Source organism: Podarcis cretensis, assembly GCF_951804945.1.
Source record: "Podarcis cretensis genome assembly, chromosome: 10".
NCBI classification, from domain to species: Eukaryota; Metazoa; Chordata; class Lepidosauria; order Squamata; family Lacertidae; genus Podarcis; species Podarcis cretensis.
In genome coordinates, this window is record NC_137179.1 from 28,106,768 (window position 1) to 28,133,049 (window position 26,282).

Here is a 26,282-nt window from a genome sequence, read left to right on the forward strand (position 1 = left end):
CCTCCCTCCTGAAACGTTTTAGAGCATTTTTAAGTGATTGGTTTTATTGACAGTTTATTTGGATCCCACATTCTAGCTCTGCACAGGGTAGTTGGCCTGCTCTCCCCCCCTATTGTTCAGCCCGGACACTAAGGTCCAGCTCCAAGGGCCTTTTGGCAGTTTCCTCACTGCAAGAAGTGAAGTTACAGGGAGCCTGGCAGAGGGCCTTCTTGATATTGGCACCCACCCTGTTGAACACCCTCCCATCAGATGTCAAGGAAATAAACAACTATCTGACTTTTAGAAGACATTTGAAAAGGTAGTCCTGTTTAGGGAAGTTTTTAATGCTTGATGTTTTATTGTATTTTAAATATTTTGTTGGAAGCTGCCCAGAGTGGCTTGGGAAAGCCAGCCAAATGGGTGGGGTATAAACAATACATTATTGTTGTTGTTGTTGTGGAAAAGGTCAGGGATAGCTGATCTGAGCATTTTTCCATGGAAAATACAGCAAGCAAGCAATTACAATCATTTTGCCACTATCCGTCTGAAAAAGACTTGAACAGTAAGTTTGCAACATTAAACTGCGTTCTTGAATCAGGTAGGTAGCAGTGTTGGTCTGACGCAGTCAAAAGATTAAAAAAAAAATTGTCCAGTAGCCCCTTAGAGACCAACTAAGTTTGTTCTTGGTATAAGCTTTCGTGCATGCACAGGAAAGCTTACACCAAGAACAAACTTAGTTGGTTTCTAAGGTGCTACTGGACAATTGTTGGAAGTGCTGTCAGGAAATGCGCGGGGGGCGGGGAATGGCGGGGTTTCCTGTTGGAATAAATTGGGGTTTCAATCTCCGCAAGTTCGCCACGAGGAGCCGCAGCGATTTCCCCGCAAGAGGGCCGCGCCTGTGGAATCCGTGGGTCTTCCTGGATGCCCATTTGTGCCCCAGCACGGCTTTTCCCCGCGCCTCCGACTGCGCACGAGCAGGCAGCCTCTCTTCTTGGCATCCTCCCTCATCCCCGGGCTCTTCCTTCATAAACTCGTCCACCGGCCTCCTCCCCCCCTTCTCAACTTAGTTTCTTGCTCGCCCCGCGCTCTGGCGGAGACCCTCTCGTCTTTCAAAACAAGTACAAGCGCACCGTCGACGGAGCTTCTGCTGCCGGGCTTAACGCCCCTCTCCTCCCTGCGTCCAAACGGTAAGCGTCTCCTGCCATTGGATTCCTCTCGCGTGTTCACGTGTCCCGACAAGCCCGAAGTCCGCCCGCGTTTCAGTTTCGGTTTCCCCTCTGCTCTGCCTCAGACATCTTTGAGCCTCCGTGTCGTAGAAAACAGGCAGTCGGAAGTCAGAAAGGTGAGTCTAATAGCATATTTAATAAGTTTTCGAGGAAAATTGCATGACAATCCGAGAGTTGGGAGATGAGGGGAACCTGCCACAAAACGCTGCCGGACAGAGCCCACGGTTGGTTCTTTTTCCCTGCGCCAGCCAGCTATGCCTCCTCCTTGGAAACTCCATTTCCACACAGGTACACACAGCTTTGTTGTTTCCCCTCCAACAATCAAATCGAGATTCCGTGCTCGTCTCGCATGCTTAGTCTGTCGCTTTTGGTCCTCCTGCAAACTTTGTGACTCCCCCAAACCTGCTGGTACCTTACTATTGTGTGCTGGTGGTGCAATTTGGCATCATGAGAATCCACAGATGAGGATGGTTGGGCTACAGTCAAAAAGAGCAGCCCTTTGGGTGTGTTTGTTTTCCTCTTTCCTTTGTTCTTATCAGCAGCTACCAAGGATGGGAGGGATGGTGTATGTATGTGAGAGACAGAAAGAGAAAGAGAAAGAGAGGTTACTAGAGAGAATTTGAGATAGCTTTCATTTTCCAGCAGCAAAACTGAGAAAAGGTTGGTGAGTTGATCCACTTCCAGCTTCCTTATCGGCAGGTGTGGCACCTGAGAGCTACTGGGGTTGTTTTATTAGGAACACCTAGGCTGCAGCCTGTGGGTTCTTGATGGATGTGAGAGAAGATCTGTTGCCCTCCAGGTGTCATTGGCCTACAACTCCCACCAGCCCTATCCAGCCAACAGTCATGGAAGATGGGAGTTGTAGTCCAGCAACATCTGGAGGGCATCAGGTGCCACATCTGTGCTATAGGCAAGTGGAACAGGCTGGTGGGAGAGTTTGGGTTGGCAATCAAGTTCATTGCTACACATGTAATATCAAACTGCACCTGCTTAATAAATGCAGTAACTATTTCCACATTATTTGAACAGGTTGGGGGAGTGCATTCTGTTTATGTGTACTGAGTTATCAACCAAAGCTGGAGCTTTTCTCCCTAACATTAATTTTTTAGGCCAAAACAATGCTCTTTGAATTTTGTAATTCTGAATATGATAGTATTTTGCGTGAGATGCTTAGTTAACAACAGAAGAGGAGAAATATATGGCATTGAGGATGTGTATATGGCTGAATATGCTCAGAAACGGCATACATGGGGGAAAACAAGGAGTTCCACATTTCTTTGGTGAGAACAAAGTGTGGCTTCCTCGTTTAACTTCCTCAGTGCCTCTTTTACCTCAATTTTCCTCTGTCAGATGCTGAAGCGTCTGTGTCTTCTGATTCCACAAGCTCGAGGCTGGGAACGTAGTTGTGCCTGCATAGCCACCACGGAAGCCTACCCTGTTACTCATGCCATGAAACAGTCTGGCCCTGGTCCCTCATGCTCCATTAAAGACAATATATCCTGCAGCATTTTCCTGCTTGTACCACACCCAGCCCCAGCCCAGATTATTCCATCCTGCTTCAGGGCTTTAGCTGTTTATCCCACTAGGGATAATTCAGTTCCAACTCCTCTTTTCTTCCATCCAGATGCCTATAGCATAGATGTGGCACGTGATGCCCTCCAGATGTTGCTGGACTACAATTCCCATTTTGTAGGAAACAAAACAGAACAACAAAAAAGATACTGTGTACATTACAAAAAAGGGGGCGGACGTGTTATTTTAGTTATTTTTCAATAAAGAATATAAAATAAAAACAATGTCAGTGTAAATGAGTGGTGAAAGTCCCCTTGCCAACTCAAAACCAGTGCTGGGCCTGGGAGCATGTGGTAGAGTGGCTACAAAATGCCACATGGCTGAAACTGAGCAGTAAAGACGCTACAAGTAGGTCAAAAATAACAGAAGGTCTTGTGGCACTTTGAAAAACATACTATGACATTAAGTTTTATGGTCTATAATAAACTGTGTTAGCCTTTGTGGTGCTAGGACTTCATTGCCACAACAAACTAACACATCTACTCTGCTGGAAACTTACAGGTGGGGCCTGCATCAAAATGCTACAGTATGAAGTATGAGCTCCTGTACAGTTAGGCCAGCCATGCTCTCCTCCAGAGTACTCCATTCCGTTCCCCCTCCCTGGTGATTTTACATCCCCCCCCCCCTTTAAATAACAGTATTTTTCTGTGCAGACTGGACATAATCATTAGTCATAGGGCTGTTAATGGAATTTCTTGCTTAGGTTTCCCCCCCTTTTTGTGTTGTGTGCATATTTCTAAAAACTTCACTGCCATTTTGCTGATAAGTTCCTCCTGGGCATGAGTGTTGCTGTTTTCACGACATTAGCATGGACACCCTCCCCTGAGTATGAGAAAGGGAATATAAGAAAAGTCAGCACTGATATAAACAGTCCTGGCCTCTGCCTTCATCATTTGAGGCCCCTCTTTGTGTGCCTTCTCCATGTGACGTCTAGAAGATGGCAACACAAGAACGGGCCTTCTCTAGTGCAGGCATAGACAGACTCGACCCTCCAGATGTTTTGGGACTACAACTCCCATCATCCCTAGCTAACAGGACCAGTGGTCAGGGATGATGGGAATGGTAGTCCCAAACATCTGGAGGGCCAAGTTTGCCTATGCCTGCTGTAGTGGCTCTCTGTTTGTGGAATGCTCTCCCCTAGCGAGGTTCACCTGGCACCTTCATTATATATTTTTAGGCGCCAGGCAAAAGCGTTCCTCTTCAACCAGGCCTTTGGCTGATTAATATTCTACAGCCTTTTAAATGTGTCTGTGGGAAGGGGGGGTATTGTTTTGCTGTTTTGTTTTACTTATTTACTTGTTTTTATCCTGTATTTTATTCTGTGCACTGTCCTGCAATCTTATGATGTATGGAGATATACAAATCCTCATCCTCATACCTGCCCCATACATGACATCACATATGATGTCAGGTGTGCAGCAGGTGGGTGTGGTTTGGGGGAAATGACTTCACAGGTCAAACTAGGACTCACGCTGGGCCAACTTTGGCCTGCAGAGCAGAGGTTCTGCACACCTGCTATAGATGTTTTGAATTACCCAAACAATGGCAACTGGTACTAATGGAACTTGTTGTTCAAAACTTGTGCAGGCACTAGTTTGGAGGTTTTCTGGAGTATAGCTTTCTAGGTCCATTTCCCCCCTAAAGCCTGACATTCGGTTTGACATGATGGATCAAGTAAGAAATGAACAAATTGTAGCTGAGCTGCACAATTATTATGACACTTGTTTCGAGACATTTAGATCCCTGTCCTAAGATGCTGGCCTTTGATGCTACTCCCCATGAATTCACTCAGTATCTTCTGCCAATTCTTAATTAATTTCCTGGGGATTATCGCTGGTTTAGATTGAAAGTAAAACAGGAGCTTTGGCAACACAACCATTTTAAGTGTGTGGATTCGCATGAGCCACAATAGCTTTAATTTTTCCCCACTCTTTAAACTCTGCCTTAATAGATCTAATTAGCTTAATGCAATTGTTTTCTAAGAGATCGGCCCTGTTTGAAATAATGAGGATTCCTCCTAGGTACTTTCATACTGTGTTTAAACATTTGCACTGGCATACTTAATAGTTTCCTGAATCCTAAAAGAAAAATTGGTTGGCTTAATTCTTGATTTTGTGCAAGTTACCTTTGAACCCAGATGTTACGTCATACAGTGGTACCTCTGGTTGTGAACTTAATCCGTTCCTGAGGTCCGTTCATAACTGGAAACTGCTCGTAACATGAGGCGCACTTTCGCTAATGGCGCCTCCCGCTGCTGCTGTGCCGCCGGAGCATGATTTCCGCTCACATCCTGGGGCAAAGTTTGCAACAAGGGGCATCTATTCCAGGTTAGCGGAGCACGTAACCCAAAGGATTCAGAAGGGGGACGGTACATAACACGAGGAACCACTGTACTGCGAAAATGAAAATGAGATTCCAGCATCCTTTATGCTAGGATTCCCTCTTAACAGCTTTTGCAAATGGCTTGACAGATAAAGCAAAGAGCATTAGGGACAAAGGATAGCCCTGTCATTCCCTCCTTCGCATGGGAAATATCACTGGGCTGAAATACTAGCTAGTTAAATGGGTTACATAACCTTCTCCAACCTGGAGAGAATTTTGGACCTACTGAGACTGAAGGGAGATATAGTTCAAAGCAGGTATAGAGCCCCGCAAGCTGGGGGAGTCCGGGTTACATGATTATGTTTCCAGTCAGTCTGTAGGCTCAATTACGCAATTTTAAAAGTTTTGACCTTTAAAACATATCTCATTGTGGGGCCAAGATACTTGAAGGACTGCCTGTGTCCCATGTGGTGTAGTGGGTGGGGAACAGAGGATGGGCACCTCAATTATGGTATGTTCACATTCTTCACCTAGCACAGATTCCATTGTCATTTTGGTACCAGGTAAAACATTTGCTTTCCTACTTTTTCAGACATAGTTTTAAATCTGCTAGTCCCTCTCCTTTCCTTTTATGTTTTAAAAAATGTTCTGCTTTCCCCCCTTGTTTTTATGATTATTTAAATCTTGGAGGAAGCCACAGTTCGTGATCCCCAGCGGCTTGGATGCATGGCTTGTATGCACAAGGAACTGCATGTTTCCTATTGTGGGCCCAATTTTGTGGAACTTCCTTCCCGTTAAAAGTCAGACAAGCTCCCTCCCTACTGAACTTCCAATGACTTAAAAAAATAAAATCTAGCAGGCATTTTAATTGAAGTCTGAATTTATGGTTTTAACAGTTTTATGTGTTGTGTGTTTGCATACCACCTAGAGACCATTGTAGGTAAGTAGTATATAAATTGTTTAAATAAAAATAAATAAATTTGCATTTTAATTGTGTTTGCATTCCCCCCACCCCCACCCCGAAAATGTACCACGGCAACTCTTACTGAAGTGTAGTGCAAAAATATTTATAAAAAATGCAAATTTTGGTCAAAAGTATTTTCTAGCTCAGTCCTAAAAGCTTACAGACATGGCTAGAGTATGAAGATCAGATGTTTGTAAGAATTATAATAATATTACTGAAGTTAGTTTCATTGGGAGATTTCTTATCTTGGTTCACCTTCATCTATCTAGTTGTTTTCCTTTCCAGACTAAAGTACACTCAAGCTGAGAAGAGCGGATTTACCATTTAGCATTTGTGTGGCACCTGCCCAAATTTTTGCTGGAGAATGTCAGAATTCCAAAGGTAGTTCTCAAGCTGCCGGTATTCTAATTGTTACCTTTGTTCATTGCATATAAAAGGAGCCCAAAGCATCTCCCAGAATCCTCAGTGATACATTGGGCAATAGATATTGGTCATAATATACAGTCATACCTTGCTTTTCGAACAGCCTAGTTCTCGAACGCTTTGGCTCCCGAATGCCGCAAACCCAGAAGTGATTGTTATGGTTTGCGAACTATTTTTGGAAGCTGAATGTCCGACGGGGCATCCGATTGGCTGCAGGAGCTTACTGCAGCCAATCAGAAGTTACGCTTTGGTTTCTGAACGTTTTGGAAGCCGCACGGATTCCATTCGACTTCCAAGGTACGACTGTAGATATGGAAGCATGGGAACGATTGTGGAATATGGATATAAAATTTATAGCATATGCTATGGTCTAAGAGAAAATTATATGAAAATGATATATAGATGGTATCTAACACTGAGTAAGGTTTCAAAAATGTATAAATCTAAATCAAGTAAGTGTTGGAAATGTAATGAGAAAGAAGGTTCTTTTTATCGTATGTGGTGGTCTTGTAGTAAGGTCAAAGCTTACTGGGAAAGGAAATGATATATAATGAAATGAAAAGGATGCTTAAAGTAACTTTTGTAAAAAAAAACAACTAAAAAAAACCAGAAGCTTTTCTTTTGGAAATTATAGGGACAGAACTACCTAAAATGTATCAAAACTTATTCATGTATGCTACTGCAGCAGCAAGAATGTTACTTGCCCCAAAATGGAAAGATGCAGAAGTCCCAATAAAGGAAGAATGGATACAAAAAATTATGGAATATGCAAAAATGGTGAAACTTACCAGAAGAATAAGAAATCAAGATAACAATTTTTTTTAAATAAAAGAATGTAAATGGTTTATTGAATATTTACAGATAAATTATAAACAGATAAAAGCATTGGCAGGATTATTGTAACAACCTGTAGTGTTATAAGAGTCTATATTTAAAGAAGATGAATAAATGAGCAAATTAAGTTAATTTGGATATGCAGAAGAATAAATTTAAGGAACTGCAGAAAGAGGGGGATGGAAGTCAAGTTTTGAAATGTCAAAATGAATGTCAAATTAGTGAAATGTATAAAACTAGTGAATTGTATAAACTTGAAAAGTGTGTGATAAACTAGAAAAAAAGTAGTGGGAGGCTTCACACTTCCCAGCTGAGTAAATGGAGAAAGACTATTATCTGATCCTGTTTTGAGTCCTGAAGACCAGGGATATTGTGCAGAATAAAAAGAGGGCAGCCCCTTTCCCCATCTTCCAAGGGGTGTTAGCAGCCCCAGTTCACCAGGTGCCTCCATGTTCCTCCAGACCATGCTAGGTGGGACATCCCATGGGACCATAGGATCAGACCCCACTCTTTTGCAGACAGAATGGGAAACCCAACCTCATAGATCTCCTCTCCAGCATTTCAGAAACCCCCAAAGCATTAAGCTGCTCTCATGTCAGGGTGTGTGCAAGGAACCGGTTGGAGGAACATACTGATCTAAAGGACCCGTAGCTTACCCACTCTCCCAAAATAAGCCTCCAATCAGGGGGGAAGCAATGCAAATTCTGGAGCTCAGGAAGTGAATTTTGGGGGGAAATAAAAATGCAAAACAAAACAGGAGATGAGCACTGGAGCACCACCATCGCTTCTGCCTTCTAGCAAGAGCCCAGCAGAGCACTGGATGGGTTGGGTCCCTGCCTTTTGTTCTCCTCCCCCGCCACTTTTTAGACTTGCATCCGAAGACCATTTTCCCTAAGAGATGTTCAGTTAAAACACTGAATTCTACGTGTTTCTGTAATTATATGCATCACACACATTTGTTTTATGTCCGCTTTCTCAGGAAGCACAGATTTGTAGGGGATGCAGGAAATTTGGGGGGGGGAGGGGACCTATCTTTTAGCCCCATTTTTAATATGTATTTATATTTGCAGAAATGCAGGAAACATGCCTTCAGAGAAAGCTCTTGATGAAGCTATTGCTCGTTTTCTCAAAGATTTCCCTGACAAGAAAAAAGAGATTGAGGTGTGCATCCAATGTCTTCGGGAAAGGGCAGACGACATTGACAAGACCCATAAGGATTGCACCATTGCCAGCGTTACTGCCAGCTCTGCAAGTGCAGTTTCTGGTATCCTGACCATCGTGGGACTGGCCTTGACCCCTGTAACAGCAGGCACAAGTTTAATCCTGACAGCCACAGGCATGGGCTTAGGGATAGCGTCAGGAGTAACTAGCATTTCTGCTGGTGTGTCCGAGAGCATTATTCATTCAATGGAGAAGAAAAAATCGCAAGAACTGATAAACGAATGTGAGAAGAGCCTAAGAATGGTGCTGAGCCTCGAGAAAATTGGTTTCAAGTCTCAACTGCCCCCAGATAACGCTAATCTGGAAGTAGCCAAAACGGCAATCACTTCGGGTTGTGCTGTTGCTGGGCTCATTCCAACAGTGGTTGACAAAGCGACAGACATTGCAGCAAATGTAGAGGCATTGGCAGTGGCTAACACTAATCCTGTCTTGAAGGGTTTGGCCAAGGAAGCAAGTACAGTAGAGACCGTAGCCAGGAATGCAATCAAGGGGATTGATCAGGTCGATGAGGCATTTAAAGGAACCGCCCTCGCAGCGAGCAAGACTGCTAGAGTGGCAGGGGCCGTGGCGTCCGGGGTTTTTCTTGCACTGGATGCTTACTTCATTACTAAGGGTGCCATAGACTTGTCAAACGGGGCCAAGACAGAAAAGGCAGATGAGCTCAGAGCCAAGGCTAATAAGTTGAAGGAGATGGTGCAGAACCTGACAAAGTTCTACATGGAACTGAAAGAAGAATGGGACTGAACCGGGGACCCCAACCGCATTGTGAGCTCATTGGTTGGTAACGTCAGCCCAGGCAGTAAACATGGTTATTCCTCCTTCTGGATAGTAATAGTAATGATTTATTATTTATACCCCACACATCTGGCTGGGTTTCCCCAGCCACTCTGGGCGGCTTCCAACAAAAAATTAAAAATACATTAAAACGTCAGTCATTAAAAACTTCCTGAAACAGGGCTGTCTTCAGATGTCTTCTAAATGTCAGATAGTTGTTTATTTCTTCTGATGGGAGGGTGTTCTACAGGCAGGCGCCACTACCGAGAAGGCCCTCTGCCTGGTTCCCTGTAACTTCGCTTCTGGCAGTGAGGGAACCGCCAGAAGGCCCTCGGCGCTGGACCTCAGTGTCCAGGCTGAACAATAGGGGGGGAGAGCAGGCCAACTACCCTGTGCAGAGCTAGAATGTGGGATCCAAATAAACTGTCAGTGTCCAGGCAGAACGATGGGGGTGGAGACACTCCTTCAGGTATACTGGGCCGAGGCCATTTAGGGCTTTAAATTGTGCTCGGAAACGTACTGGGAGCCAATGTAGGTCTTTCAAGACCGGTGTTATATGGTTTTGGCAGCCACTCCCAATCACCAGTCTAGCTGCTGCATTCTGGATTAGTTGTAGTTTCTGGGTCACCTTCAAAAGTAGCCCCGTGTAGAGCACATTGCAGTAGTCCAAGCAAGAGATAACTAGAGAACTAGAGCATGCACCAGATTTGTGACTCTGACATTCCTTTTATTTGACAGTGGTCATCATCCTACTCATGCAAGCAGCATGGGGCATCCACACTCAGCTGTGTATTTTGATAGGGCTTGCCTGGCTCCATAATCAGTTCAAAAAACAATGAGGTGTGGAGCTGTCCACCTGATCTGGAGCTCTTGCAAAACACTTCCCCCCAAAATCAGACTTCTGTGATATGAAAAGGCACTGGAAAGTGTGGGATAACCCGTGCTTTGATGCATAATGTATTGTCCCTACAAACAAATCCAAACAAATGCTCGTTAAATGGGCAGCAGCATCTAATCTCTGCAAACAAATCTGACGGAATGCTCATTAAGCAGGCTGTCCAGAAGTGACTTCAGACAGACTTGTGCAAAAGCAGCCCTCCTAAAAATAAAAAGGTGTGTGTGTGTTTGAAATGTGTTATTTTAAATTTTGACAGAATGGAAGAAGATGTGCCTTGGGAAGAAAAAGACAGTGAATATTTTGCCCGATTTCTGAATGAATTCCCTACCCAGAGAGAAGAGATTGAAAAGTGTATCAGATGCCTTTGGGAAATGGCTGATGACATTGACCAGACCCATAAGAAGTGTACTATCGCCAGCATTGCTGCCAACTCTACCAGTGCCTCCTCTGGCCTCTTGACCATCCTGGGACTCACCTTGGCCCCCATCTCTAAAATTAATTCCCCAGACATTTTATCATGCCTGGTGGATGTGTATAAAAACCAAAAATTTATGGATACAAATGCATACACAAATACAGAGAATTTTGAAGGTTAATGTTCAACTGAAACCAGAGCCCCTCCTGCTGGGACTTATGGATATACAGTTAGAAAAAGATGATAAAACTTCATTTCAGTATATGATTACAGAGTGAGACTTTTAAGTGCACACAGATGGAAAGAATAATCATTAACTACAGTGGAGGAATGGTTGTTAAAATTATTGGACTTAGCTGAAATGGCAGCTAAGTCATTTATGTGTTTAATCAGAGAAAAATCATTGTCAACATTTACTAAAGACTGGAAACTTCTTACACGATTTTAGCATGAAACAGAAAATGAACTTATGATATCTGGGTTTGAGGATTTAAGATAATACTGGTTTATAGAAAGTAGATTTGCTGGCTGTTATCTTGGAGTAGATATCTTGAATACATTTATACATACAGATGAAGAATTTGATGCTCTTTTTCTCTTCTTTTTTCTTTTCATCTTGTTTTTCCTTTTTCCTTTCTGATATGTGTTTTTATTTAGATTAGTTTTTTAAGCTTGGTAAAAAGATACCTGATATTAATCTTTGTATTTTCTTTCAAATTTAAATAAAACATATTGAAAATAAAATAATTATTCTCTGCATGTTATAAAAATGTAAAGATCCTCAAGTTATCTATCTATTATATTAGCAACAATGTTTGTGTATGTTTAATCAAAACCTGCCAAGGAGTCCAGTTCATTAAAAAAAATCATTAAAAAATCAGAGAGAGGAGCTGAGGGAATTCGTAGGGAGGGGGAGGGGAAAATGGGGGGAAATATAATGAAGATGATTTGTTGGAATAATTTGTTACGTGAAAACATTCAATAAATAAATAAATAAATAAATAAATAAAATAAAATCCCAGCCTTTTGCCCAGGGGGCGGGGCAGGGAGATGGGACTCCTGGTGAAAAACCTTTCCCCCAGGCCTTTAAGGTGTTATAGATGAGGGTTCTGGGCCAATAATTTATTTTAGGCTGTCTGCTGCAATGTATTTTACTGTGATTTTATTAATGATCTACTGTTTGGAGTCTGTCATGCTGAAGGCTTTAGCTGAAGACTTGCTAATCAAACACTGGAAACAAATAATTACGTGACTGGGAACAGTAATAAAATACAATGATACTCCCAGCATGTCCTTTAACATGTTCATTGTAAACTTGTTCAAAACTGGGGGGAAATAAAATCATGTTTTGATAAGTTCATTGGTATTGCTGAGATTTTTTAATTTATTTATATTTTTAGGCTGCTTAATGCCAAAATAGGCTTCTAAGCAGTTTACAAAGAGTTGTGAAGCACAAACCGTCCTGAAGAACAGGGTAAGTCGGGTTAGGCTAGCAGAACTATACACAGGAAACACTGAAGAAAATCGAAATGTTTGTGGACTACAATTCCCATCACCCCTAACAATTGCCCATACTACCCAAGGCTGGTTGGAGTTGTGAGTCTTTAGCACCACAGCATTGCGTCATTCCCACAAGAAAGCGCTTCTTTGCAAGCGGAAAGCATGAAACTCACAGGTAGCTCTCACCATCTGATCTCAGTCCATTGGTGTGAACAAGAATTGGCTCTATATTCCAGCATTCTGCATCTATAGCTCAAACAGTGCTTGCAGGAGTTCCCCACCAAGTAGTCTGTTCAGCTGTCCATATTCATTTGAAACATGTGGCTGTAGCATCCCTTGAAGGAGGAGATTTTGTTTCAAGTCCACTACTAGTGTTCAGGGGCAGCAACTTGAGCTTAGTGCCTAGTTTTAGGAGGAGGAGCACTTCTGTAGCAGTAGCATAACAATAACAATAATATATAATCCCTGTAAACAGAAGAACACAAATTGCAGATGATCATAGTATCAGTCACAGATGGCATAAACTATTATCGGCATAAATTGCATAAAACCAGGCTTCACGTCTTGGAGAAGATAAAGCAGGGCCAGATTTAGGTTTGATGAGGCCCTAAGCTACTGAAGGTAATTGGGCCCTTTATATGTCCAGCTGTCCTTTGTCAACAACAAATTGTTGCTGTTTTTTGTATTGAATGTATGCTCTATGGTAATTTATGGAGCTAATGGGTATATAAAGCCATTTGCACATAACAAAATATGTATTTTATCCAAGTAATTGTTGAACTGAAATACATTTGGAAATGTACATCCAGGTTTTTTCCCTTTTAATTTTTTTGTGGGGACCCAAGAGAGTGGGGCCCTAAGCCATAGCTTGTTTAGTTTATATGTTAATCCGGCATTGAGACAAAGGGCTTAACTTAGCAGGAAACTAAGTGCTCCTTCCTTACTTCAACTGGACTCATTTCCTTTTAAGCTCCCAAGAGACACTCCCAAGTTTCCAGAGTCACCGAGTACATCTGATATAATTTCTGGAACGAAAACAATGAAGGTGTTGAGAGAACAGCCAATATAGGCAAGGAAGGCTGGCTGTAGCATTTTTTATAAAACCACTCGGAATACCCATGGGTCACTGAAGGCGGCTGCATCCCCACATTTATACATCTGAGGAATGTAAGACCAGGGGGTGTTGCTGGGACATTCTGCTCAAAAGATGCTGGGTCCCCCAGGGACAGCTGTCAACTGCTTCACACGCACAGCTGATCAATTCTGTGAGACATTTATGGAAAGCAAATTCCTTCCATGTGGATGCAGACAAACCAGGAGACTTGGAGACAGCACACTATACGCTATTTGCCCAATACTGCTGTTAAGAGCATGGGCAGCATACCATGTCATGCCTCTGAGTCAAACGCGGTGGTAGCCCTGGAGAAGTGTGGGAAGCAAAGCCAGATGCTGGGGCAGGAAAATGAAAAGAAGGAGAGAGGAACATAGAAAGCTGCTGCATACCAGGTCCATTGTGCTCAGTCTTGTCTCTACACTGACAAGACAATGGCTCTTTGGGGTTTCAGGGCTACCTGGAGATGTCAAGGATTGAACCTTGGAGCTTTTGCATGCAAAACACTGATCTGCATCCCTTCCCCAAGTTTGTAAATGGCTATTCCTAAATAATTTGGCTGCATTTCTTTTATTTTTTCAAAAAGCAAAGACACAACTAATTTATATTGAGTTGACGCATAACTGAGAAATCAAGAGAATTTAAGCATGGGAGTTGGTAAAGTGAAATCTTAAAAACATGCACTATGAACTGGGAGACTTCGGTTCAACCGACTGCTCAGCTGTGACTTCTTCTTTGGTAAAGGGAAGGAACCCCTGGACAGTTCTGTCCAGTCAAAGGTGAGTCATCTCACTTTCAGGCCGAGGGATCCGACGTTTGTCCACAGCTTTCCAGGTCATGTGGCTAGCATGACTAAACTGCTACTGGCACACGGAGGACAGTGATGAGTGCCAGAGTGCATGGAAACACTGTTTACCTTCCTGCTGCAGCGGTACCTATTTATCTACTTGCACTGGTCTGCTTTCAAATTGCTAGGTTGGGAGAAGCTGGGACAAAGCAATGGGAGCTCACCCTGTTGCGCGGATTCGAACCACTGACCTTCCCTCAGCTGTGAATGTACTAGGTGACTATAGGTGTAATCCACTATCTTTATATCTGTCTGTTCTCACATGAACTTGCCCATTAAGATCTTAAGTAATAGCCTTCTTCCAAGGGTCCCCATCATCAGAGATTAGAAGGGTGGTGAACTGGAAGCAGGGCTATACCTGATGGTTCTAATGACCACACAGTTGAGAGAGAGTGGAGGCATCAAATGGAGGTGGTGTCTCAGCAGAGTGGGCCCTGTTGCTTCCCATGTCTCTCTGCCACAGGTTTACGACACTAGATGCATAAACAGGAAGCTGCCACTGACTGGTAGTAGCCAGCAGAAAGGCCCACTATGCAGTGGAATGCTAGAGGTTTTGGACTTGAGATCCAAAGACTTATGGTCCTGTGCTGGAGTTGGCACAGCAAAAATGGGGGAATCCATCCATCCTACCTTCCACTAAGACTGGCATGAGCTGTCAAAGCTTCAGCCAGCCCTGTCACTCCCCTCCTCCCTGGCATCATTTAGAATTGTTCTGCCCATCAGCAAAAAACAACTATACTGTAAGGTGCAGGACTCTTATTGCTTTAGGGGATAATATTTTCATGCTGCTCTTGCTTCTTTTGTTGCTGCTAATTGCTATGTGTTAGTCTCCTTTTACCTCTAGCTTACTTGGTGCTTGTTGTTACATGCAGTTTTAATTCATATTGTTAGCTGCCTGAATACTGAAAGGTGGCATAGTTATCTTTTAAAATAGGTAAAACTTCAAACCGCTTCCAGCTGCAATATAAAGTTACTACTAGTCTGGTCATAAGAGCTAGACTATGTAATTTCAAACAATTTGAGCCCGTAGGGATGTACTATATAAATATATAAAAAATTAGTGCGTTTTAGTTGGCTGTTTCTAGACAAAGTGGATTTGGGTGATTTATATTTCCATCCATTAATAAAAATCTGGTTTAATCTAAGAGTGTAGCACTCAGCATGCCTTAAAGCAAGCAAAATGAAGTGGGGGGGGGGGGGGGGGAGATAAAGGCCAGGAAATCTGACAGCTTGCCCTGGCTCACACAGGAGAGAAGATACAGGCTGCAGAGTCTCCAGACAATTCTGATCATGGATTTGCTCATAGCAACAAGAGAGCCAACTATCACAGCCTCCCAGATGAAAGTTCTGCCTTCTGGTATAGCACATATTGAGAACTGGCAGTGCTACTTCAGAGGAAGAAAAGCTGGTTTCTCTATCAATTTGGGGAAAACAAAAATAATATTTAATACTAGGTTTAGGAATAAAGCATTTCTCTTGGTGTTTGCACTCCACTGTGTTTATACAGCCACATAGCACAGAAAAAGTCTCCAAATTATTATTATTATTATTATTAGTAGTAGTAGTAGTAGTAGTAGTAGTTATTTATACCACACCATTTTCCCTGGCAAGACTTAAGACTGCTTACAGATAAAAACAAGGCACTATAGTAAAAGAGCAAGGATTTTTGTAATTGATGGTTAATGTTGGACTGGCAATATGAGGCAAAGTGCTGACCCTCATGGTCCCTTCCAACTCTACAATTCTATGATTCAGTACACCATGGAGTAGGCTACAACTGACTTGTAGAAATCCCAGTGCAGAGATGGAAGCTACATTTCCCAAGGAATATTTGGGAACAGCCAATGGGATCAAATGCTAATTGTATTTCTGTGTTCTTAGAAACACGCACACACATGGTTTTCAAATGATAATCCCAGCAGACAATTTTTAATTACATCACATTTCTAGTACCTTATTTGAAATTTAAAATGCACCATAATTTGCATTATGTACACCAATCGAATTCACAAATTCAACAACAGAAAAGACAAATAGTGTGAAAGCAGCCAGACATTCAACTGGCTTATGCCATCAGCTCTGCTCACATGCAATCAATGTACATAAAGATTTGCAGCTCCAGAAGGTAGTGCACCTCTCCATCAAAAGGCATATGGCTCAAAAATGCATGATGGCTACCATGAATTTCAGATCTGAATCGGTACCATGTAGTCTGAGCTTGTGTGGAGGAGCCTCCCTTGCTGGATCAAGGCTCTATCATGCAATCTAATCCATAATCTTGTGTTTCAAATTATGGTGCTTTAGGTTGGGTTGCTTGAAAAAAAATCTCTTTTTTGTTGTTGCTACATCTGTATTATGCTCTTTCTCAAAGTGACTGATCCAACAAGTCCATTCTTCCAACCCAAGTTTGTCACTGACCCTAAACTATTAACTAAAGGAGGATATTCTATTTACATCTAATCAGCCACCATGTGGCACTGCTACCAAGCCCAGTGCACATTGTAAAGGATGGGCTAGCAATATCTCTGGTAATTGCAAAAATAATCCTGCTTTAAAAGCAGTTTCCAGGAGTGTAATTTGCTCTTGCTTTCTAGTTATTAGGCTTATCTACTTGCAAAATGCTAATGTTTTAGAGACTAATACTTTATAGCTGAAAGTACCTTCTACCTGCTCATCTCAGACCAACTTGCAAAATGTAAACGCATTAACCTTCAGCAATTGTTTGCAAGAGGTTAAATGCATGACAGCACGGGGATTGACTCCCAAGCTTTTCCAGGACATAAATCTCCTCGGAATTGCTGATCTCCATACCCTGTGTAGTCATTGCTAAGTGCTGAGTTGGATTCACTTAACTGTTTTGAGACACAGAGGCTGTTTATCAACTCAACAAAGGGCAATCTTAGCAAATGTGAGTAACCAGCTATTTGTATCATCCTCGCATGCAATGAGACAAGCATTTCCAGATTCCCGTGACCCCATATTTCAATTGTGATGTGGGGTCAGACATGATTGTATGTAGTTGCCACATAGAGGGAGAACATGGGTCTTTCTGGTCCAGTAATGCAAATGGCTTTCAAAGGTCTCAGACAAAGGCCTTTCTCCATCCTGCTACCTGAGACTATTGAACAGCAGGTGCTGGGAACTGATCCTGGGTCCTTCTGAATCCAGTGCTTTGCCTATGCTTTACCATTTGAAGCCTAGACTCTTCACTATTTGTTCTTCACATAGTTGCAACTGCCCCACCATATGCAGTCAATCTACTGCAGCAATGGGATTTGAAAAGGCCCCAGAAAACCAACTCAGCATCTCTGATCCAATGGTGTAATGCCATAATAAAAGGATAGCTTGAAGAGTCAAGTTAATGGCAGTTGTCTAATTCTGCCCAGAAACACAGGAAATAGGATTCAAGAGATGCCAATGACCAGTGCCAGATGAGGAATTTAGTTCAAGGTTCTGATAACTTGGCAAAGCACTTAACAAGAGTCAGGCAAGAAGCCTTTTCATGTGTCGTGTGTGCAGATTTAATGGTGTTGCACTGCTGCTCTCACCCAACTTCCTCATGTTGAGCTCGGGCGCCTGAAGACGGGAAGCCCATGCATATAGAGCTCTATGTGCATAGGCGTCCACATGAGGCCTTGATTGCCCAAGAATTTCAAACTGAATGGAAGCCCATGTGAGCAGCCTTCCCCTTTTCAGACATCCAGGCTCAATGAACAGGGAGGCACACAATGTTGGGTGGTAGGGACAGCAACAGTAGCTCATTTCACCTTGATTTCACCAAGGAGACTAGAGCTTTGTTCAAATCCTGGGAGTATCCTTAATGATACTGAAGCTTCAACCTTGAACTGCTGATGGCGCTGTTGTCTAAAGGTTCAGAAACAAGGAAAGACCAGTGATACTAGGGAACAAACCACCAAATATCTCAACAGCTAACAAACATGTTTCCTCTATCCCTGCACCTCTTCCCTCTCATATTTTCTATTTTCCTTCCAAACTGGAAATTCCAGATGTTTCAGAGCATCAAAAATTAGCAAGCTGAATCATCACAGAAACATCTCTGATTTATTTTGATTGTATAGTCTGGCATTCTGTCAAAACCTCTATGTACTGTATGCTTGTCCATTTTGTCCAGGTCTGGTTTCTTGGAGCTTCACAATTCATTCCATAATGGGATCGGATTTGCTCTTTAGATCAAAGCAGAAAAATCCCTCCAGATGCTGCTGGATTACAACTCCCATACTCTCTAACCATTGGCGCAGGATCCCCATCACTGTCGTAAATGGAAACAAGAAGCGGGGACTCATATATGAAATCTATTGAATAAAAACACTTTAGTCCAGGAGTGGTGTTTCTCTCTTTTATTTAAAAACAGTGCTTCATTACCATTTGCAAAGGGTGAAGAAGGGCTCCTCCCTTGCTTAGAGTTTATAAAAGCCAGCAACATGATCAATAATTTATACACATGGATAGTAATACAAAAAAAGGAATAAAAGCTAAAGATCTAACTACTCCGACCTTCACAATTCCAGCTACTTGATAATAATAAGAGTAACCCAATGAATACTGTATGGTTTGAAAGCTACTGTACAATATGATACTTAACCAGGGGGCAGGGGTAGGGATGTTAGAGACTTCTACTTCTCCAGTGTCAACAGGGAAATGAGACCCTGGACAAGCAGCTTGGGCACCCTGGGAATTGATCCAGAGGAGGGGAGAGCGTCTAACTACAATGCATCCTATGTCCCAAGGTGATCTGGCAAGGGAGAGGTGCAGGAGACACTGCAAGAATGGGCAAATCAGTTTGGGGCATTTCAGGCCTTGCACTGAAAAACTCCCAAGTATTAAATCAACTCGGGCAGTTAGTAAACTCTAAATTGTCTTGGTACCGCCCTACAGTCCTGCCTGACATTTGCCACTGGGCCAGGGTTTTGCCCCAGCTATTTACACATTATTATTTTTTTTTTTAAAAAAAAAAAACTAACCCGAAATTATATCTCCAGGATTACTTTTATCTCTTTTAGACTGTAGGCAGGGTGAGCTGCCCAAACTGCAATGCATGACTATTTTGAATATATAACTAGATTCCTTGACAAGTTGCTTATTAAAGCAGCAAGAACTGGACTCCAATCTTCCGCCACAGAAAGAGAGAAAACCAAGCAAGATGCTTCCAATCATTCCTTAAAAAACAAAAATGAGGGGGGAAAAACACTATTAGCTAAGTGGCATGATGAAGACTACCAGCCAAATGAATACCCCAGTGGACGGCTTTGGGGAGGGGGGGGGAAAACCTTGGCAGAAAGATGGCAACTGCTGAGGAGCAGTTGTTGTTTTATTCAGTTTCCAGTCCTCCTCAACTGGCAGTGTTTAGATTCAATTTATCTGGAAGTCCTCCTAATATGTACCTGGCCACAGCCTGGAAATGTCAACTCGACAAAGTTACTGCAGAGGATTACATTATTCCCAGTGTGTTCTTTCCTCACCGTTAGTTATGGCAGACAGTTCTGAAAACTGACATCTTACTGCAGTTTGCTTCACAGAGGAGAATTGGGAGTGATGCACTGTGTGTCTTGGGATTAAACTGACCAAGGGAGGGTGAAGGAGAAGAACACCCGCAAAATACACGGAAAAGACCAGTTTTACTCGACAACCAGAAATCAGCTTGCCTCATTAACTGGAGGTTTCATTTCTTTTCATTACAGAATAAAAAGCAATTTCAAAATAGGAAAGGGAGGCAGGGAGTGGGGCAGAGAAGAGTGGGCTGTTCAGACAATATCATCATCAAAATAGTGTTTTATGCAACAAAGAATCAAGTCACACTGGTGTATACTACAAACATGTTTGACATTCCCAAGAGCATGACAAATAAAAACAAACACACACACAAAAACCCTTTACACTGGTTCTTCACCTTGTTCGTTAGGGTTTTCGCTTTCCTATTTTAAAACCAGTGCAAACCGGCAACACCCTATTTTAGTCTCCTTGCCCACCAACCCCAAAAGAGCTAAGGATCTCTCAGATGCTGGTATGCTGGAGCACTGGACAAGCAGCATTTTATCTCCCAGATTCCCTTCCAACTCCCTCTTTAGGAGTGGGACACAGCAAAGGATACTTCGGCTAAATTTGGTTTCTACCCTTGAAATCTGAAGTGTTCCTCCACATGTATTCTAGTATTGAGGGTTGCTCTTAGGAAGACCTGCAAAGCTTTAACTTTGTACCCACATCTATAAAGGTGTTGCAGCCACTCTAGGAAGGATAACCGTATAATAGCTTACTAAAAAGCTGCAATATAACAAGACCGGTTCGTTAAGATATTCTGAGGCTTCGGAGATACCTGTAGATGGGAATGTATTGTCAAAGTGACATCACTGACGAGCACAGAAGAGGGGAAGCCTTGTTCTTTCGTTTAACAGGGAAGTGCCTTGATCAAAATCAGATTTCAGGGCATGCACGGCAGCTCAGATAAAGGCCAAGGTGACCGATGCTCAAACCAGAAATTATTTATAATGGGATGTGCTAGTAGGTCCACTTGGCCTTTCATGACCAGCACTCAGTGGTGCTCAGTTTCCTTAATGGAAGAATTACATAGCCTGGAAAATCCATTTGCATCCAAACCATCTGATATTTCAAATGCGAGAGAGCTATATGCAAACTACATCTTTTCTCCATAATGCTAACAGAAGGCTCCCCTCATATGTGGCTGGTAATGCAGTTCAGAGGTATTTGCTGTGTCTCATTCCCCTAGCAGGAGCCCGATCATAACCCCCCCCCCCGACTCCCCCTTCCATCCACTTTGTGATGGAAACAGACTTCTGGAGAATATGACACTAGAAAATTTATGCAAGTCGTAAAACTTGACCTTCCTCTTAATTTTCCTTGATTTCATGTTAGCCCTGACACCCCACTCCCCTATTCCATATTTTCAACCTAACTAAAATATTTATATACAAAAACCAACAGAAATTGTCATAAACAGCAACAAACCAAACTTTGGCTTGAAAAGCAAGACAACAAAAACAAAACAAAAACAAAAAGTGGCCAATAGGCTGGCAGTTTGGTGTCGCCTTGTTCCGGAGAATCAATATGGTTAAGAGTCTCTAGCTTAATTCAGATCTCCTCTGTCCTTCTTGCTTCAGGAACCCTGTTCAGCATCCTTGGTGCTTTCTGGCAAGCGCTAAGAGGGCACTACAGGAGTGGGAGCAGAAGATGCAAGTTATGTGTCAGCGAACCTTCTCAATAGCGGCAACAAGGTGTCTCCGTTCCTAAGCTGGCATCATTGGTGGTGAGCAGATGATGGCAGAAGTTGAGAAGGCTTCAGCTACAAGTCCACCCCTAGCTGCCCGTTCGGGGGCGAAAGGTCACCCAGTACCAATGTAGGCAGGCCAAGGAGCCAAAGGGAATTGTGCTTCTCTAACATGTAGGGTTTTTTCAGGACAAAACTGCAGAGAGTCTGCAAGAGGTGCTGAGAGAATCAAGAAAGCTTAGATGGCAAAGCAGGACCTCATCTGCCCCTTTTAATTTCCAAATGTTGGCGGCAGATACTTGGGAGCAGAGGCTTGCTTGTCATCACACTCATGCTTCTATAGCAATTTACAAGATAACCCACTGCATAATAAAAAGGACATTCCATGATATTTAAAAAAAAATGTAAAGGAGGGGGGATCCCTGGGCTCAGAGTCTTTTTGAAGACCTCACAACCTGCACTTCATATCCAAGCTGAGCAGTATGGACACAGATTTCTTTCCAGAGAGGCAGAAGATGACCCACTAAAGGCTCTGTGTTACATAATAAGTCAGAAGTTTCTTCCATTTATAAATCATGTTTTGAAATATATTTCTGCTTGTCCCCAGATGCTGAAGCTATACAAGGATTACTTTAAGTATAGTTTTGCAACACAAAATATCGTTCCCACTGCCTCTGCTGCTTTTCTAGGTTCATAATCCAGGCCACAATTCTTCTCTTCATGCAATTTTTTGGTGGCATACTTGCAGCAAAGCTAAGTATCTTAGGGTGAAAAGAAGAAGGATCTTGGAAACTGGGTGACTGATTAGCTCAGAGTGGCACTGGTGCAAGCTCCCCCCCCCCCCTCCCAAATCGTTCTTCTATAACTTCAGGGTGTGCACGACATGGCCATCAGATTCCTTGTTATTGAAGATGTAACTCTCCACCATGGCTTCAAGTTCTGCAGTTGTTGTCCCACATCTGCTGCTCCTCCAGAAAAGAAAAGAGGGGGAGGACAGGAAGAGAGGAAGACCATAGCAAGTGAAAGAAACTAAGGACAGTCTTGGTAGTGGACGTTAATCACTAAAGGGGGGGCCTTATGTATAGAAGCAGTAAGATCATAAGTGTATTTCAAGTCTTGTCCCCCTAAAACCATTAACAGACGAAGTCTTTGGGCAGTTTTGAGGAGTCTTGTCTTGAAAACTCTAATATCTTGACACTTCTAGAACTGTCCTGAGCCCATGTTTGTCAGGTGATGATAAAATGGGAACATTTTGCGTTTCCAAACAGCATGCAGGTTCCAGCTGCAGCCAATCAGCACTGCCCTTTGCAGGCAGAGGGGGCTATTCCTTGTGTATCGCAGGCCTCAGGCACCAGACCCAGGTGAAATAAAACATCTGCATGTTCCTGATTTAGTTCCATGATACTGGTTCCTAATGGTGCTCCTTAGCACTATTCATTTCTTTTTATGATTGGTAGGATAAGCTACGCATATACACACATGGAAATGCATTATGTTTACCACAGTTTTTAAAAAAACAAAACCAAAAAAACCCCAAAAATGCACAATCTTTGGAACAAAAGAATTAAAGGCAGAAATTTAAAGGAAAAATACATATTCAAAGAACATAGTGAGGTATAAAAAAGTATTTCTCGTTTTTTTTCTTTTGTTTTCCTCCTCTTCTTGCTATAGAGTTCCTCTACTAGTAAATATTGCAATAGCCAGGCCTCATGAACTGGGGGGGCTGTCCCACTTGCAGGGGGCTCATGTCACTTCAGTAAGGGGCGAATCGGCTGTAGCCACCTCGGTATAAACTTGCCTGCAGAAGATAACAGACAGGGGCAGGGGAAAGATGGTGGTTAGGTGGCAGTCTCCAGCATGTGTCTATGAATATTAAGCCCCATTTACACTTCTTAGATCAAGAGCAGACAATCTGTGACAACGATAGACCCTGCCCTTCTAGCCTCCTAGTTCCTTTTTATTATTGGTCTGTGCCCTTCTGGTTGCTAAGCCAGTTCCTCTGAGCGTCACAGCATGGATCTCTGGGAGCCAGCATACAGAGCTGAGTCTACATGACTTAAAAACTAAACCGAAAGTTGCTCTCAAGGAATGGAAGATCATGAGCAGACAGACTACTTGTAGAAAAACCTGGGAATGCTTGAAAGTAGAAATAAAGGAAGCCAGGGGCTGTTATAGCTCAGCTTCCAAACAAACCATTAGGAATAATTTACAGCCCCTCTGGCAAACACAACTCAATAAACCAATGTCCAGTTTAAAACACGGTACTTCTGATGCTTCACTTACAACCCATGACATTATCTAGAGACACTATTGCAGGCCAAGGTCTTTTGGTAAAATAAAAAATAAAAAAACTGTGAATGTGAGAGAAAAGGCATACTCACCACAGCGCCAACTCCATAGCTAGCGGCAGGGGCAAGGGCGTGGTAAGGGTCTGCTGTGTACACCCTGCCATAACTGAAGAAAGAGAAGGGGAAGGGGGAAAAGTCACTTCATGGACTTACAAGACATCTGCTTCATCAGAGAAAAAGGAAGCTGTATGGTCCCTTTTCTCAGCTCTCCATATCCGAAGAGGCAACTTATTTCAAGAAGGAATTCTTGAGTTGATACACGGGGCCGCTAACTCTAAATACTCAGAAATAACGAGCACCCAAATAGTAAAATTAAATTAAAACTTCATCCTTAAAAAAAGTCATTCTGGACTGCTTCCCACAGCAAGCATGTGTTTTGATACCTACTATGAAAAGTTGCCTTTTGTTCCAACATGAGAGGGTCATGATTTTAGATTTCAAGAAATCCTTAATCCTGCAACCCATAAAATGGCTATAACCGATCGTTCAGGTAGGTAGGTAGGCAGACAGGCAAGTGTGAGTCTTGCAATGAATGAGGCAGACACCATGCTGGGCACCTTAAGACACCCACCTTAAGTGGGTTCCCAAAATCCAGAGCAAACACTAATGCAAAAGAGGTGGCATTCAGGCACATGCTGCAGAAATGCCAAACAGGGTTGTGCAATGGGAGCTTGAAGTAAAAGGTACAGAATAAGAGCAAAAGTTACACAAATTGTACTTCCAATGCAAATGCTTTGTTACTTTGTAAGCCACTCTTAATTATGAAAAATTGCTCTGTCATAGCACATGGTGCTTATGATCCAAGGATCTTTAACCACTTGACAACTTGCAGCCATGCCACCAGCAGAGAAATGGAGGCACGCAAAAGAATATTCTCCTATCCATTTAAAACTTCACTAGCTGATGGCTAGTGAAGCCACAAAATGGTTGCCATTCTTCTCCGTTCCTCCCTCTCCCCCCCCCACCCCATGCTGCTTCATGCAGGACTTGCAGGGGGCAAGGGTGGAGATGTGTAAACGGCCTGTTCCAAATAACAAACCGAGTAATAATTTAATAGGTTGACATTTTGAGTCTGGTAGCTAATAAGGAAAGTGATGAATAGGAGGGTTGAGCCACACCACCATGTTTTTACAGTGGCCTCTTGCAATCAACACAGAGCAATAACACAATAGGTTTGCATTTCTGCTGGTCTTTGAAGAAAAGAACCAAGCACCATGCACCAAGCACTATCCGTCATGGGGACTGAAAAGCTGATAATTTCTACTGCAGATCAGGATTCAAAGGAGGATAGAGTTGGGTTGCTGCAACTTCACAGGGTTGCTGCCCAGTGACTATCTGGGCACAATCTAGTGACAAGTCATTTATTTAGTCACAGACAGCTATTCACAAAAACACATGAGAACCCACCCCTGAGATCTCTCTCTCAGTACCTGCAGAGTTTCCCATTCCATCCCACATCTGGTCCAGGACACAGGATGAGGGCAGCAAGGCTGGTCACCAGTGGGGCTAAAGCTGGGCCTGTTTATTGTTCTTCTTCGTTAGTACAACTTGTGTGGCATCCACAACGCAAGCAATATAAACTAATGCACCCTTGCATGAATTACCACTGTTCTCTCCGGCACCTAAAACATGACAATCACAAAGGCCAGTGCCTTGTCAAAGGACTAGGAGCTGAGTTGGCTGCTTTGCTCCTGACACAAAGCCTGGCTGCCTCTTTTGGAAGAGGGAGAAAGTGATGATGTGGAACTATATGCTTAGAATGCACTTGCCACATAACAGCTGCTAGCTACGCTGCCCAGCTGGAAGGGGTGCTTTTAAAGTTTGCATCCAGGGTGTACTGGGAAGCATGGGGCAATGGAGGGCTGGGATGGAACAATACCCTTTGATCCCCAGATACACCAGAACCACCCCCTCCTTACATACCCATCGCTGTAAGCCGCTGCAGCGGCTGCAGCAGCAGTGGCTGCCGTTGCGGTAGCAGGCTGTGCATATCTGTAGGCTGCATATCCGCCCTGCAGGAAAGAAGAGAACTGACTTTATAGATACCTGTCCCCTCAAACAAAGTGGAGTCATACATACAACACATAGAGAGGAGGTGTTTCAAACTGCATCGACTCCGATGTCACATTAAATCATGAGAGGCTGCCCAACCCCCTTGCATATTTTGTCATTTCCCCCTTCCCCCAAGTGGCGGAGGGGAAATTCCGCATCACACATGTCTCTGTCAGACGATTCGGATGGAAGAGACTCTGCTATGGTAGTCTCTGCAGGAGGATGAATCAGCAAGAAAAACAAAAAGAGAGATGCTGTCATCCCACCCCATGACATAACCACGGTAAAGAGAGTTCCTTGGGAGGGAGCAAGTGTCACAAATGGTTATCATTTTAACCAGAATAATGCAGAATAACTCAAGATATTCTCCTACTTTATTGTTGTTAGTTGAGGAAAAGGGAAAGTTTCAAGCCCAGATCCTCAAAAGAGGCATCAAGATGCACATGAACCAGTTTCATAGCCCTGATCTTCTGGGCTAGCCAGAACCGAAAGGGTAGATAACCCAAGAGACAAGCAACCAACAGAGTCATCCCTAAGGGCAGCAAATGTATAATGA

General features: G+C 43.0%; 2 protein-coding genes across 21 annotated transcripts in view; one reads left to right on the forward strand and one right to left on the reverse strand.

Annotated features, from left to right (window-relative positions):
* The first annotated feature begins 725 nt into the window (after window positions 1–725).
* Window positions 726–11,988, forward strand: LOC307225188 (apolipoprotein L6-like). The gene is made up of 3 exons (XM_079993039.1): window positions 726–1,321; window positions 6,349–6,444; window positions 8,391–11,988. Exons 2-3 carry the CDS (start codon window positions 6,428–6,430, stop codon window positions 9,283–9,285), a joined length of 912 nt encoding a protein of 303 aa, XP_079849165.1. The 5' UTR covers window positions 726–1,321; window positions 6,349–6,427; the 3' UTR covers window positions 9,286–11,988.
* A 6,441-nt stretch (window positions 11,989–18,429) lies between these two features.
* RBFOX2 (RNA binding fox-1 homolog 2) overlaps window positions 18,430–26,282 on the reverse strand; it is a gene marked incomplete at its 5' end in the record, with an annotated part of 178,542 nt that continues 170,689 nt past the window's right edge. For 18 of the 20 annotated variants that reach the window (XM_079992849.1, XM_079992836.1, XM_079992835.1 and 15 more), the window contains 3 exons: window positions 18,430–23,124; window positions 23,708–23,780; window positions 25,598–25,686. In XM_079992849.1, coding sequence (XP_079848975.1) covers window positions 23,080–23,124; window positions 23,708–23,780; window positions 25,598–25,686 — 207 coding nt within the window. In that variant the 3' untranslated portion in view covers window positions 18,430–23,079. Of the gene's footprint in view, window positions 23,125–23,707; window positions 23,781–25,597; window positions 25,687–26,282 lie in introns of those variants that run through there. The other 2 variants (XR_013842800.1, XR_013842801.1) reach the window with 2 other exon arrangements.